This window comes from Penicillium alfredii (genome assembly GCF_028826965.1).
Source record: "Penicillium alfredii strain IBT 34128 chromosome Unknown utg000007l_segment0_segment0, whole genome shotgun sequence".
NCBI classification, from domain to species: Eukaryota; Fungi; Ascomycota; class Eurotiomycetes; order Eurotiales; family Aspergillaceae; genus Penicillium; species Penicillium alfredii.
In genome coordinates this window covers 2,159,106-2,173,800 of record NW_026622704.1, presented here as the reverse complement: position 1 = coordinate 2,173,800, position 14,695 = coordinate 2,159,106, and the positions used below count along the sequence as shown (strand labels likewise).

The 14,695-nt window shown below is 49.1% G+C and overlaps 6 protein-coding genes across 6 annotated transcripts; 1 reads left to right on the top strand and 5 right to left on the bottom strand.

Annotated features, from left to right (window-relative positions):
• Nucleotides 1–659: 659 nt before the first annotated feature.
• On the bottom strand, nt 660–1,643 carry NUU61_005473 (NADAR family protein; the record flags this gene model as incomplete). Its single annotated transcript, XM_056656055.1, has 1 exon — nt 660–1,643. The coding sequence occupies one exon, from the start codon at nt 1,641–1,643 to the stop codon at nt 660–662; it is 984 nt and encodes a 327-aa protein (XP_056511668.1).
• Nucleotides 1,644–2,122: 479 nt separating this feature from the next.
• Nucleotides 2,123–3,315, top strand: NUU61_005472 (uncharacterized protein; the record flags this gene model as incomplete). Its single annotated transcript, XM_056656054.1, has 4 exons — nt 2,123–2,227; nt 2,290–2,525; nt 2,616–2,962; nt 3,062–3,315. 4 exons carry the CDS (start codon nt 2,123–2,125, stop codon nt 3,313–3,315), a joined length of 942 nt encoding a protein of 313 aa, XP_056511667.1.
• A 204-nt stretch (nt 3,316–3,519) lies between these two features.
• On the bottom strand, nt 3,520–3,905 carry NUU61_005471 (LysM peptidoglycan-binding domain-containing protein; the record flags this gene model as incomplete). Its single annotated transcript, XM_056656053.1, has 2 exons — nt 3,520–3,701; nt 3,767–3,905. The coding sequence occupies 2 exons, from the start codon at nt 3,903–3,905 to the stop codon at nt 3,520–3,522; spliced, it is 321 nt and encodes a 106-aa protein (XP_056511666.1).
• Nucleotides 3,906–5,001: 1,096 nt separating this feature from the next.
• On the bottom strand, nt 5,002–5,808 carry NUU61_005470 (SDR family NAD(P)-dependent oxidoreductase; the record flags this gene model as incomplete). Its single annotated transcript, XM_056656052.1, has 1 exon — nt 5,002–5,808. The coding sequence occupies one exon, from the start codon at nt 5,806–5,808 to the stop codon at nt 5,002–5,004; it is 807 nt and encodes a 268-aa protein (XP_056511665.1).
• Nucleotides 5,809–8,193: 2,385 nt separating this feature from the next.
• On the bottom strand, nt 8,194–9,123 carry NUU61_005469 (nucleic acid/nucleotide deaminase domain-containing protein; the record flags this gene model as incomplete). The annotated part of the gene is made up of 1 exon (XM_056656051.1): nt 8,194–9,123. The coding sequence occupies one exon, from the start codon at nt 9,121–9,123 to the stop codon at nt 8,194–8,196; it is 930 nt and encodes a 309-aa protein (XP_056511664.1).
• Nucleotides 9,124–12,158: 3,035 nt separating this feature from the next.
• On the bottom strand, nt 12,159–14,262 carry NUU61_005468 (alpha-L-arabinofuranosidase A; the record flags this gene model as incomplete). The annotated part of the gene is made up of 4 exons (XM_056656050.1): nt 12,159–12,548; nt 12,615–13,957; nt 14,013–14,028; nt 14,092–14,262. The coding sequence occupies 4 exons, from the start codon at nt 14,260–14,262 to the stop codon at nt 12,159–12,161; spliced, it is 1,920 nt and encodes a 639-aa protein (XP_056511663.1).
• Nucleotides 14,263–14,695: the final 433 nt, after the last annotated feature.

The following is a 14,695-nucleotide window of genomic DNA, read 5'->3' as shown; positions in this document are numbered from 1 at the left end:
GAGACAAGCGCAAGGGAAGCCATCTTATTAGTGCTGGGTCACTATATCTATCATTTCGAGAAGTATATGATGTGATGCTCAAAACAGTCTTAAGCTTAAGCAGGTGTACGGGGATCAGGATCCACATTTCGTCATCGAGAGAGGAATTTAGTATAAACCGGAACCTAAATAAATGTCCCCTAAAGTATCAAACATTTAGTAGCTAAAATAGTAAGGGGGAAAAAGAATACCATATCTTAGCTTCCTCTATATAGTGAATTCATCTATTTTTCTATCTTATCGTCACCGTGCCTGATAAGGTGCTCATTTCTTGGTTTTCGTAACCTCAGACCTTTTCTTCTAATGGCCATGAACCACAGGTCTACTACCTAGTATGATGATCGAGGTTTCCACAAGCTAGAAATAATATCACCTCTAAACGGAAGTAGAAAATTTCTATCTTCGAAGTTCAAGCCCTGTGTTGCATATTGGCATGGGTTTGGAATAAAGGACCTACTATGGCCCGTCGAATCTTTCTTTTGAATATAAAGTCTTCTTCTCAGGCCGAAACATGATCTCATGTCGACTTATTGGTATACCCTAGGGTTTAATTTTTACTATGGGACTAATAGGCCAGCGGTAGAATTTAAATCATATACTTCCATTAATGAGTTCATCATCTAAGGAAAGACGAGCTGCTCCGAAGGCCACATATCCTCGATGCCGAGCTCGTAGCCGTTCGTTGTCGTCGTCATGCAGCCCTCCATATTGTTCATCCCGGCCACGCTCGGATGGGTCATGATGTGCCTGTCGCCATCGCGTGGTTCGATAAGATCACGCGCTCGACTGTGTACGCCGGCATCTTCGTGGGTTCTCTCAATCATCGCTTGCGCTTGGCTGTGTGTACGCCAACCGCAGGCAAGCCCATTCGTCTCCACACACTTTTGACAAGTCGTAAGCATGAGCGCGAGGGAGTTGTCCTTGATCTTTCTTTCCTTGGGCTCCACCACAGTCGTCTGCGCGCAGATGCAGCAGAGGATAACAGTGGTCGCCTCCACCGCGATTTTGCTCTGCATCTTCACGCCAGGTTGGAATGAAGAGGGTAACCGACACTGGAGGTCGACAAGCATATCCCGCACCACCATCAAGCAGTGACCTAGCTTGTTCTGCCCCCAATGCTGCCAGTTGGCCGTTGCCTGTGCAGCACTAAAACCAATTCCCCAAATCTTATCAAACCCGCTCGCCTCGGCCAAACGATATCCGACCGTGCTCAAGAGCACCCTCGCAAGCTCAGGATTTTGCACGAACTTGTGGAAGTTGCCGTCCACGACGATGCTGAAGCTTATCCTCTGCCACACCTTGTCATTGAAATTCTTGACCGACCTGCCCATTTTCTTATGTCTAGCGGGATTGAGGTTGGGGCTTTTCAAAATCTCCTGCGCGATTCCTTCGTTGCCGAACAACTTGGCCTTCTTGTACATCATGAACTGCTCGGCGGTGACAAATTTCAAGCCATCGTAGATAAATGTGGACCTGAACCACTGGCTGAATTCCCCGAAGTTCCCGGCCGGTTTCCAGAAGAAGATGCACTTCTCGGCAAGAGACTTGGTCATAGGAGCGACTGCATTCTTGCTGGCCTCCCCGTCAATCTCGAACAGGTTCATGGTCTGGTTATTCTCGTCTTGATATCGCCGGATAGGGCGGTTCCCTTTTTCACTCTTGAAGGTAGCGACGACACCAGTAAATGGGTGATTGTTTTCTTTTGGAGTGCAAGCAGGACAATAAAGAAATATTGTAGGATTTGTGTACATAGTTCAGGCAACAATGTATGGATGACTCATGTGAGTCACAGAGCCTCTGTATGATGAAGACATTGCAGCAAATGAACTGAATTCCACGGAGACTCCAGGAAGTGGGCAAATCAATAAATTGTACAATCCTATTTCTACCTTGACTACCAAAAATTCTATATTCTCCAAGCGATTCCACCAAGGTATTCCGCAGATCCACAGCGGCGGGGCACATATCGGGTGGAGCCCGAGTTCTTGGCCTGAACATGCAGTCCACACTTCATCACTCCAATGTTCGAATTCCATAGTGGTTAGAGCGTGAAACATTATTCCCACAATACACGCTGTCAAAAATGTCTGTTATAGCTGTAGCAGGCGGCACTGGCGGAGTGGGAAAGACCATCGTCGAGACGTTGGTCGACGACCCCACGTTCACGGTGATTGTGTTATCGCGCGGTGTCGGTGGTGTCCAGGCATGAGTTCTGGCACAGAAGAAAAGCAAGCTAATATCTTTGTTTAGCAAGCAAAACAAGACGAACTCTTCAAAAAAATCCAGCAAGTGCAGATCGACTACGAGGACGTCCCCTCGATGACCCAGCAGCTGGAACGACACAACATCCACACCATCATTTCAGCCATTGGCCTCATTTCCGAAGACTCAAGTCAGTCTCAGCTGAACCTGATCGATGCTGCAGACAAGTCTCAGTCAACCAGGAGATTCATCCCGAGTGAATATTCCTTCATCCAGACACCTGAGTACGTGGACCCGCCAACTATACCCACCCAGCATGTACAAAGTGTATGTACACATAGTACGGTTAACCAGCTAATGATTCTACTGTGAAGCCTCCTACCCGTGGACCCAAGCATCCAATTCTGGCTCGATGCAGCCTCCCGCCTCAAGTCGAGCTCACTGGAGTACACGCGCGTGATCCCCGGCTTTTTCATGGACTATTGGGGGATGCCGCATGTCCGAACCAATCTGCAGCCGTATACCTTTGGCATAGATATTACCAGCGGCACCGCGGCCATCCCCGGCGACGGCAATGATGTGATCGGTATGACCTACACGTACGATATGGCGGCTTATGTGGTCCATGCTCTTCGTCTCAGCGAATGGCCCGAGTTCAGTGTGGTTGTGGGTGATGAAGTCACCTACAATCAAATCTTGCACATAGCAGAAGAGATTTGGGGTGAGTATATCGCAGCAGTAGTTTGTCGTGATTGCTGTCATTGCTGTCGCTGTTGTTGTTTCTTTTTCTTTCACTTGATGCTAATCTAGACCGCAACAGGCAAGAAATTTGACGTAACCTACGATACTGTCGATCAAGTCAATAAGGGCGATGTCACTGTACCCCCAATGCCAAACACCTTGGGATACTCGACCGACGACCTCAAGGAGGTCACCGCCCTCGTGAGTCGGCTTATTATCAACAAAGTCTTCGAACTGCCAAAGAAAGACCGCTTGAATACCCGATTTCCGGATGTGAAGCCAATTACGATGAAGAGGTTTCTGGAAAAAGCATGGGGAAACCATCGCTCATAATTATGCATAAAAGGTTGCAGAGCACTTCAATCATGGCGATATAGTAGTGGAAGAAGAATATAGCGAAGCGAGCACACAACCAACACAACCCCGTATCCCCGCAGACTTGAATTAGTCGATGCGTTTTTCATCCAGAACCACTCCAAAAGTCAATTGTAGAAGTCCACAAAGACAGCCCCTTCTCACAGACTTCATCCCAGTCATCTAGCAGGAGGGCCCGGGGGTGAGCACCCCGACGCAGACGCTTCGGCCAGGAATCAGGTTCGAGCACCACGGGTTGATGTCCGGGTTCCAGCACATCAGCTGTTTAATGGTGAAAGTGTTTTCGCTTCGTGAGATGATGTCCCAACAGGTATCCCCGTTCTGTACCTGGTAGAAGAGGTTGCCTATAGCATTTGTTAGCCCCCAGCTCAATACGATGGATTCGCAAGGTAGATCTAAGCCCACTTACAAGACGGCACAGTTTGCATCGGCGCCACCTCATCCCCCTCCTTCATACTTTTGGTGACTTCGTTATTGATGGCTGCAGACAAGGCCAGAGATGCGAATCCCAGTGTCCACACAAGGGCTCGAGTAATCGATGGGGCCATAGCTGGTGGAAGGTTCGAGGGAGTATGGTCTACCGCAGACCAAGATCGTTATACAGGCGTAAGCCAATGTTTGTGAAGAGAAAGGATGTTGATGAGAACAAGTATGCACATTATCGAAGCAATATATAGTTTTTATAGGCTCTAGGAAATGAAGTCATGCAACGCCCCGAGGATTGGAAAAAGAGCTTGCATCCTGTCTAACGTTACAACCAAACAGAAACTAGAGCTCGAGTCCTTGCAATTACCTGATCTCAAAATACACAAGATTTCTATTTTTGCCTCAGACATAGGTTGCATTGACCGTTGGCCACTGCAACGGTGCCTCTTCCCAGCAGGGGTCAGGCATGTCAAGCAGCATGAACGGCAACACAGCATATCAGATCCAATTCCTGTGCTTGGACTTATTTCCCTGCAGTCGTTTGAGCACTTTTACCTCTGCATATGTTTCGGGTAGATCGAGCCACATTTTGTTGTCTCGGTCTCACAGTTACATTGTGTCTGCGTAGAATATTGGATCGGCGGATGCTCTATCAAAGAACAATGTTTACTTCTTTCTCCACAGGGGAACCCGGTCATAAATGCACGGGAATGTAGGACCGCCGTCCCAGTTAGAATAATGACGGTGGGGTAGGCGATTGCATTCAAAGGGATCAAAGCCCTATTTCATGATGTTTGGTTGCCCGAGCAGATTGTGTAACTTGGATGCCAAGTTCTGGCTGGAGCAGGTCTCATCTTGTAGCTTGCCGTTGCCTTTCTGATGGGGGAGTGCACAAAGTCGTATTTGTTGTTACATCGACATTGCCCTTAAGCGAGATCTCTGAACCATGATAGCTTGAATTTATAGTGAGGACTGCAGATATCCATCAGGCCACCAAGTTGATATTAAGAAATTTTAGGCTTTATTTAAATAGAATGTCAGATGCGCCCTTGCAAGAAAAACCCTGTATATCGAACAGAAGCGGCGCAATCTAGGCTATTCCTTGCCAAACCATAGCCCCAGCTTTAAGAAAGCCTTGGACGAAACCATATCGACCGCGGCCTCATCCGTGGCACAATCAACCTCCTTGGCCCATCCAACAATGTCTTGGCAGTCGAACTAGTCAGTGGGATGGTAGTGGACCGACGCACCCCCATCAACAACAAGATGCTGCCCGGTCATATAGGCGGATAGATCACTGACCAAGAACACGGCTGCGCCCGCCACATCATCGGGGGTACCGAGTCTAGCCAACGGGATTCTTGTGTCCGCCACCGCAGACCTCCGTTCATCCGTCCGCACACCCTCCTCTCCACGGGAGGAGTTCTTGTCGACGGCACCGGGCAAGACACAGTTATAGCGAATACCATACTTCCCGAATTCCGTAGCAAATGACGTCGTCATACCCAAGACAGCGGCCTTAGCGGGCGCGTAGTGCGTAAGGTGCGCCGAGCCCAGCAGCGCCGTGATCGACGACACATTCACAATGCTGCCCCCGTGTCCCTGGTGCGTGAGCCGGGTCGTGGCGGCCTGAGCCAGGAGATACGTCGCCACGAAGTTGGTATCGAGGTGTTGCTGCAAGATGGACCGTGTGACCGCTTGCGCCGGCATAAAGTTGCAGATTGCCACGGTGTTGATCAGCCCGTCCAGTCGTCCGAACGTCGACACGGCCTCCTGGACGAGATACTCGGCTGTGTGCTCGGTTGTCAGGTCGCCGCTGAAGACGACCGGTCCGTTGTCTTCAGCGTATTGGGGCAGTGTGGAGAGCTTGTCTTGGAGGGTGTAGACGGCTTTTTCAGTTCGGGGGCCGAGGTGGTGGAGGACGAGGTTAGCTCCGTGTTGGGCACATGCTGTTGCAATGGCTTGGCCGATGCGAGAGGAGCTGCCGGTGATTGCGATGACTTTGTTGCTAAGTAGAGAGTTCATCTTGGGGGCGGGTTGCAACAATACCAGAGGTTTGGGACGGTAAGATTCTGATGGTGCTGGGCCTGGCTTGGGAATACATAATGGTTACATAGCTGGTCTGAGCATGGGATAGACTGGGGAAGCCAAAGAGCAGTTCCACGGTTGATTTTGAGGTAAACTTAGTCTTTTAAGTCTATCCTCACCTCAGCGAATATATTGACCTTGTTCATTATCACCTCTTATGATTTAATGCAAGGTGAACAATTTGTTGATCGATGGGATGAGAATAGAAATTATAAGTTGGGAAAGAAAGAAAGAAAGAAAGAAAGAAAGAAAGAAAGAAAGAAAGAAAGAAAAAGAAAAAGAAAAAGAAAAAGAAAAAGAAAAAAAGAGGAAGCGAACCAGGGACCTCCAGCTTTGTGTTGGGTGATACACCACTTGCAGTTCATAATCACCAACACTATCGGCAACTTCTCATTTATACTCTTTTTTTCGGACAGCAATCCATTGGGAGATGAACCTCTCCTCCCCGTCGGTTCTCCACCAATCCCTAATCTACTGCAAATCGCGGCTTGTTACGAGGCTTCGCCATGAAGCTATCCCCACGATTCAACGCCTCAGGTAGTACCGGGAATATACGACTGTCACCTCCGGACGCGACGAATCCCTCTGCTAGACCAGCACAGGTCTTAACACCTTGCAGCTATCATCTCGTCTCTGACGTCAGTGCGGTCCACTATCATTCCCCGTAATTATCCCAGATAATGGATAAAGGTGCTGCCAGGTTGTCGAATTACTTGGTCAAACCATGATGGGAACGATTGTTTACTGGTCGAGTACGAGAATTTCAGTTTCATCAGCCCTCACCCGCCAGTCGCATAAAACTGTTTCACCAAGGGACAATTCCCAGCTTACCCTCCAAAGAAGAGCTACCAGTGTGAACTAAGAGCCAAATTGAGCTCCTCATCCGTGTCCTCACGCATAACCCTGTCGTTGATTGTGACCCGCCATTCTATTATGTAGTGTATACAGCTCCTGGAGAACTCCTCGTCCGCTCTTCCCTCTTCCCACTAGGACATGGCTTCCATTCTAAATTTGCAGCGTCGCGAGTTCTCTGTTACTCTACTCGAAAGGTCCTGAAGGCTACAAGTACGGTGTACGTTGCCTTCGCTCTACGTGGCAGTCCGTCAACCTACCTGACACTGGAGTCCGTGTACACACTCAGATTACAGCGACATATATGCAAAGTATTGATTCCTGTTGCAGCCTGCAGGGATGAATACGATAGCTGCATAACAAACTAGCGGTGAACAACAAGTCAATGTGTTGAGATCCTATTAGGCGACATCCCCGTCATTCAGCTCTTATCGCCATTAACCCCACGTATATTCTATCTACCAGGTACCTCACGGTGATTGCCTCATATATATTCTCTCCTAACGGCCTCAGGGACCATCGCTTCAGCTTCATTCGTTCCGTCATGGAGCCCAGGTTCTTTGGCGAAAGCGAATGTGGTGACTGGACCTCGCTGGGAGTAGCTGTGGATTTTTCGTCTCATTCAACAGCTTCTGCGATGGATAGTGATAATCAGTTTGCTCCTGAAATGCAATCGGAGATGCCAATGTTTTGCAGCAGCCAGCACGACAGCATCTTCCCGTTACCCGCAACTCACGAGACCTTAACGTGTGATGCTAGCCTCGACGAGTATGTCGGTTCATACATAACGGACATTCAACTTGATTTCGATCGGGAACTTTGGGACCGGAAAGAGCCTCTATAGAGCGCGCGGTCGAACTCGTTTCCGATGGACGTGAGTGAATTGTGCGACCGCCCGATGACCGCTCCAGAGGCTCGCGGCTCACTGATCACGAACATCGATCAGAAGTCAGAGTCTCCCAGGGGCGCGTTGTACTCAGGGTGGCGATTCGAAGAAGCAGAAATGCCTTCAATTAGTATGACCACCGTTTCGTCAGACGGCCTTTATCACTGCCAGGACGAGAGGTGTCACGGGGGAAAGGGCTTCAAGCAGAAAGGGCTTTTTCGGTAAGACTTCCCATACCGCAACCAGAAGTACCAGAGTTCCATCTAAGCGTTTCAGGAAACATTTACGATCGCACATCAAGCCTGTTAAATGCCACATGTGCCATTATGCCGCCGCAGAACAAAGAGACATGCGCCGACACGTTGGGCATACCCATAGTGGCTGGGCTAGGCGTCATGGGATGTTGACAAATGGTCCAAGTTGTCAAATATGCGGGGTCTCATTCACACGGAAGGACAATCTCCAACGGCACTACAAAAACAAACATGCGGATAGATTAAGATAAATGACAAAGTTGTGGCTGGCGTCAAGCCAACAGGTCGAATATGTCCCGTGGCAGAAACTGTGCAAGAAGTGTATCACATTTAATTCGCAACTAGTCCTATGTTAATAGATACACCGCCGTCGTCAGAGTCAAACGCCTGATCTTCAGTCTCGAAGCCATTCGAAGACTCTGAAACAGATTCGTTATATAGTTCTCCGTCAACGCTTTGGTCCTCGACCGAGGTAACACTAGCCATAGATTGTATCTCTGTGATACTGGTTCTGGAATCAGGGTGCCAGCAGATACTTGGTGAACGCTCCAAAACTTGAGTGATAACGAGGTCACGGAGCTCCTGCGTTATCTTGTTCAATATCTGCTTTTGGTGCCATGTGGCAACGTCGTTCTTGCCAAAGTCTTCCACCAGCGGAGGGCTCCACCGCGTCCAGACTTTGCGATGAGAGGCGGGGATGACCATCCGTGCTGGATAATGCTTGAAATATAGCTCACAGCAGAGGCAAGCAGGCTTACTGCAAGCAATAAATCGATCTCCATCTGCAAAACGACGCCTCCCTCGGTAAAAGTGCTCCAAGCATTGGATTTCGGCATGGACTTGAGGCTGGGCTTGCTCGTAGAGAGACATGAAATTCTCAAATACGTTGACGACTTTGTTCAGGTAGAACAGGCCATTCTCGATATTCTCTTTTTCTTCTTTGCCTCCCTTGCACATACGATTCAAAATCCCGCGGAGATTTGTGTGTGAATCTCGCATTGGTGCTCGCACACCGGACAAGGATCCAACACTACAAACGTCGTACGTTTGCAACAGATGTCCTAGATCACAGGAATCTTCGATGAGTTCGTTGGGTGCACGTATATGATGCGCAAGCCTTCCAATATAATGTCGAACCAGGGCAAAGGACGAACGTCGATCCGCTGGTCCTAATCTGGTCTCTTCTTGCACTGCTTGAGCTGCAAGCGCATCGATATGCTCTGAATGGCGATAATCATACGCGAATTTGCAGAGCGCCATGTTGTCAGTTTGACCTATGAGTTCCTGGAGCCAGGAGTGCAATCCATTTCCTAAGTTATTAGCTCTTGCCAGTAATTGGAGATTGGGAACAATGCTACTCACTCGCTCCCGGTGAATTTGTTACGAGCTTCGAAGTGCAGTTGGTCGCTTCTTTTAGGAGGAGCTTCTTTTCCTCCTTGATGCGTTTATCCGCGAACTCCGCGCAAATTTGAACAAACGCGGACTTCTTGGTATCCAGGTCTGATCCAGCGGAGTTAACCGAGTTGAACAACATACGTAAGGCATCCGTGAGAAATGCCACTATATTGCCAGTCTCGCTGTTCGAAGCAACCCAAAATCGGTAGCTGACTTGGCAATCTTCGAGCCCGATTGCCGTGCATGTATTGCCGCCTTTCTTGAAATCACACACATAACAAAGGTTCTGCAAAAACCTTCGTCTCTTTTCCGTGGAAGGATCGAAACTAGTGGGTTGAGGTGTATGTTGGCCTCTTGTCTGCCCAAGGGCTCTCAAAAGAAACAATGGCTCATAAAGTCGGGCGAGGATTCTGTAGTATGGATCTAGTCTGGGCGGCCCAACACGATGAGGAGCAAGCGGCAAGCGGTGCTTCGTTTCCATGTCTGTCATTCTCAAGTGTAGAGAGCCGTCCGAACCCAGTAGGAGGAAAGAGAGGTCTATTTGCAGGACCTTGAGGCTCAGCTTGACCTTCATACTTCTGGTCCTAAGGACCGACCGCGGGGCCACCAATGCGGGAGGCCGCCAGTGCGGGAGGCCGCCAATGCGGGAGGCCGCCAATGCGGGAGGCCGCCAATGCGGGAGGCCACAAGTGTAGGAGGCCACCAGTATAGGAGGCCGTCAGTGCGGGAGGCCACCAATGCGGGAGGTCGCCAATCAAAGAGCTAAGCACTCATGGGCTGGCTAGTGCAGCCCTTCGTTTTTTTTTTTTTTTTGGCTCTTGTGACGTTTTTCATAGCCTTCATGCACACAAAAAGAGCAACCGGTTCACCAAGATCTACGGGTGTCCGAAGGAAAGTCATTCAAGAACATCACTGCTTCGGGAGTTATGTGTGGATTAAACAGAGATCTTCTTCAAACCATTCGGCAATTAACTCCTATATAGAGTGACAAGAGTAAACAATCTCGAGGTATAAATTAAGCAATGGGTCGGGAATATCCTAATTTCTACAGCCAAGATCCGAATGTCTCCAGTGGCTGAAAAGAACCATATACACTGCATCCCTAACAGCACTTATTGTTCGACGAGAGTGTAAAGCACGTAAGCGCTGGTAATAGCTTGGTCGAATAAGGTTTTCCTTTTCCTTCCTCGGGTACGCTGGATTACTCTTTGCTTTTAGTATACTTTAGTATACTCTGAGTTTGACTGCAAAGATACAAAAAAAAAAAAAAAAAAAAAACTGCACTATGCCTGTGTCTGCAGATAAAAATGCTTCGGGCCACAGACACGTAATATAGACACGTAAATACGTCTAAGTGGTCACTATACTTGCATCGTCCTGCAAGTGGTGTATTGAGAACGACAAACTGCAACTTGAGGAACAACTAACAGCTTCATCACATTGCTCGTACTATTGTTATTCACGGCGAACAAAGGTGAAGCATCAAGGTGTACGTGACCTAAATATCGAGTTGAGAATCTTATAGTATATATCTCCAGCTATCATCCCTTGCCCTTCCAAAACACGGAAGGCTTCTTCAACTCTTCACTTTCCCTTTGGTTATATTCATCGTTTTACCACACGTCGTTTTCACCCCAATCGGGCGGTTTTGCAACCCCATCATGCGAGGCCGGAGGTTGCAACCAGAACAAAGATGGTCAATCTTTCCATCTTTCCATGAACAAGTTTCTCGCTTGCTAGACGAAGATGACGTTCATTGCGAATTCCATGAGCACGACGATTCTCGAAACTGCACCAGGTCGTACGACACGAATATCATGGGTCGATTCATATGCCGAAACCGCGCCTGCCGATCCAACGGATGGTCAAGCAAAAGGATTGCAATCACTATACGGATGTACCCTGGCGCAATATATAATGCTAGGGTCTACCATCAACGGTGCAAAATTTGCAACCATCTCAGTCGGCCGATTCTGGACGAATCATACGCAGAGAGAGTGGCGTACCGCCTCAAGAAATGGAATGGGATCCCCGTAGAGCAGCCCTATCATGGTGGCACGAGCAGAGGTCCACATAATAGCGATCTGTGTGAGGGGTGCAGAGATGGCCATTGCAGTGCTCTTCGCCTGACATAGTTCTATCACTGGAAGCGGTAATGTATACCTACCGAACCCCTTTAACACAGACTCGACTAATATGCTGTAGGGAATTCTGAGCTGAAGCGCCCTAGAATCTCTCGACAGGAAGTGCTAGCTGCAGCACACAAGTGCAGTGCTGTTCAGTTATCACTCGAGACACAGTTATAGAGAAATTGGCACCTACAATTTTTTTTTCTTTAGCTGGGATCGAACCAGACCGTCGACCTCTGATATTGCACGCACGGGTGTTACACAGCACGTACTCTCAAAGTGAAGTTCAAATGTAACCGTCATTCCGTTCATTTATAGGAAGTCCTTAAAAATAGGGCTTTTTTCTCCGTCTTGTTCACCTACGTCTCGATGTTCAAAACACTTGGTCGTTCTTATTCTTGAACGGTTGTGAATACGACAAACCTAGAGAATGCGCGATCATGTGATTACAAAATTGACAGATGCTCTCAACATCAAAAGTGAGGTGCCCCGATCAATACCCTGATCAGATCGGGGCGCTCAAGGGCGTGCTCAATCCTACCCAGTGATCAAAAAGCGGCGAGGGGTAAGCACTAAAATGGAAAGGGATGGCCAAGAAATGGCATAGGAAATCCGGTACCTAGGTACTTTGTCGCCATAAGCGATGTCGGAAGAAGACTTTCCATATGGACTGCTATAGCCCATCCATGTATTCTATGCCATGTAGACCGGTCCCAACTTTTCAATGAATGCGAGCAAATCTCTCACCCAAGGTATATTAGAACCAAAAGTTCACGAAACAGCCAGAACAGCAACAGCCCACGGTTCCATGTGGATGGTATATTTGCCATTTGCATCGGACACGTCCATGGTAATTGTCTCGATCTTTACATTCATGGGCGTGTTACCATGATATTCGGGACCAGACAGCATCTCGAGCTTCCCTTTCTCTGTGCCAGGGACGCTCACATCGACCTTCTTCGAGACGGATCCGTAGTTTGCGAGCTTCACGTAATACTTCGAGTCCGTCTTCGTGGCCACCCAGTACAGTGGACCGAACCCTGTTGATGAAGATACCGGCAGGACAGTGTCGCCTTTGTTGGTTGCGAACATCTTCTGGACATAGTAAGAGGTCGACGGAGTGATCGAGTCCGGTCTGGAGTCGAAGCCGTAGAGAGTAGGCTAATTCTCCCAAACATATTAGTACGGGGTATGACGTGCAGTTCTGAAAAGGGGTATCCCACTTACCGACCATGAGATGTATTCGCGATGCGCAAGCAAAGGAGCATATGCCGCCATCTTGACAATGTCACTGTTCCGCTCCAGGCCAATCATATACACTGCCTCGCTGCAGCTGCCTCGCATGTATGACCAGTAGACACCCGTAGCCTGGGTAGTGTTCCGACATCCATATTCACCAACCATGACAGACTGATTCCGCGGCTGGTTGTCCCACTGGTTGAACTTGTCCACGATCTGATCGTCCTTGAGATAGAAGTGCACATCGAGGATGACGTTCTTTGGCAGCTGCGAAGGAAGACAAGACGGGTCTGCATTCGACACGACAATCGTGATGTGCGGGTAGTGGTCGTGGATCGCTTTGTAGAACTGGTTGAAACGTTCCGGGTACGTGTCGCACCCCCCGGTGAGCTGGTCTTCGTTCCCGATCTCGACATAGTTCAGCTTCCACGGCTCTGTGCGTCCGTTCTTTGCGCGCAGCCTGCCATAGTGTGTCGTTGTCGAGTCTCCGAGAAGATACTCCAGCTCGTTCAGCGTGTCCTGGACATACGGCTCCAGCTCTTCGCCCGACAGGATACCGCCGTATGACTTGCCGGCCCACACCCCCAGCAACGGTGCCATGCCCATGTCTTCGCACCACTGCATGTACTCGTCCAAACCAAGGGCGTCGGTGTTGGGGTAGCCCCAGTCGGCTTCTCTGCCGGGACGGTCGACCACCGGCCCTATAGTGGTGTTCCACTTCCAGCGAGAGTCGATTTTCACTCCTTCGAGGTTATTCCCGCCGGGAAACCGGAGGAACTTGGGCTTTACTTTGTCGATGACCGTTGCAAGATCGTCGCGCAAGCCATTTTCTCGGTCATGGAATGTTGGTGGAAACAGTTGGACAAGACCAAAGTTCAGCGAGTTGCCGGCAACCTTGGAGCCATCGAAAGTCAGACGCCACTCGTTCTCGCCGTCTGGTGAGGCCTTGGACTGGAAGCTGGTTTCAAAGGGCGTGAATTTGGAATCGGAGCTCTTGACAGTCAGGTTGTGGTCTGCATAGATGGTACCACTGTGCGATCCGACGAGCTGCAGAGTTACGGTGCCAGAATAGTTGCCCTTCATGTAGAAAGAGCTCTTATATTTTGCTTGCTTCACCGGAACGCCCTTGTATCCGGTATTGGCGAATCCAACGAATTTGGTCGCATTCTTGGGCACCGCAACTTGCAGCGAAGACGTAATCGCTTTGCTGACCGGCTTCGAATGGTCCTGGGAGATATCCACGTCGCCCACCGATTTGTATGCGGTCATTCCAAGGCTCTTACCTTGGAAACCATTGTTTTGGAGGAGTTGGCCGTGGATTCCACCATCACCTTGTTTTGTGCGCTATCAGCATCTCAATTGAAGTGGATCTTTGGGCTAACAAACCAGAGCGATCCATTTCCTAGCAGCAGTTCCGAGTCAGCAATATGTAAAGCCATTGACACAATAACCAATTTGTTCTCACTTCGAACATAATCCCATAGAGCAACGGGCTCGACTTGTTCCCGCCCTCATCTTTAACAGCCAAATTCACTGCATGAGAGTGATTATGGGCCGACGCACCGGCAAAACCCACGTTCATGGCAAAGCATGTCGCCAAGCCGAGACTAGCATATGTCAGTATTGGCGATTTCATGGCGACTCAGTCCTGGTGCACGATACCAAGAAAGGAGAGAAGAAAAACAGATCCGTCTTCAATGCCTGGCAATTTCTTTTTTTCAAACCTCCAGAGCTCAAGGGCGATGATCTATGGGGTATTGCATGAATTTGGGGCTTTGGGGCCAGACTCGCCAGGGCAGGGCACGCAATCCCTATTTATGGGGTGGAGTTCCACGTAAATAGTTCGTAGATCTGAGCGAATAAGCATTCGAACTGTGATGCTCGACATCTCCACTGAGGCACCCTTGGTGATGCAATCAGGTCCACGGTGGTGCTGGAAGGATTTCGGATTTCTGTCATGGTTTTGATTCTCGGGGCTGACGTCCGATATCAATTTTGGCGTGATTGCAACTTTGCGGCTAGGTATAAAGGGTTTGGCAGCTGGGTTTGACCACGGATGATTCATCGCG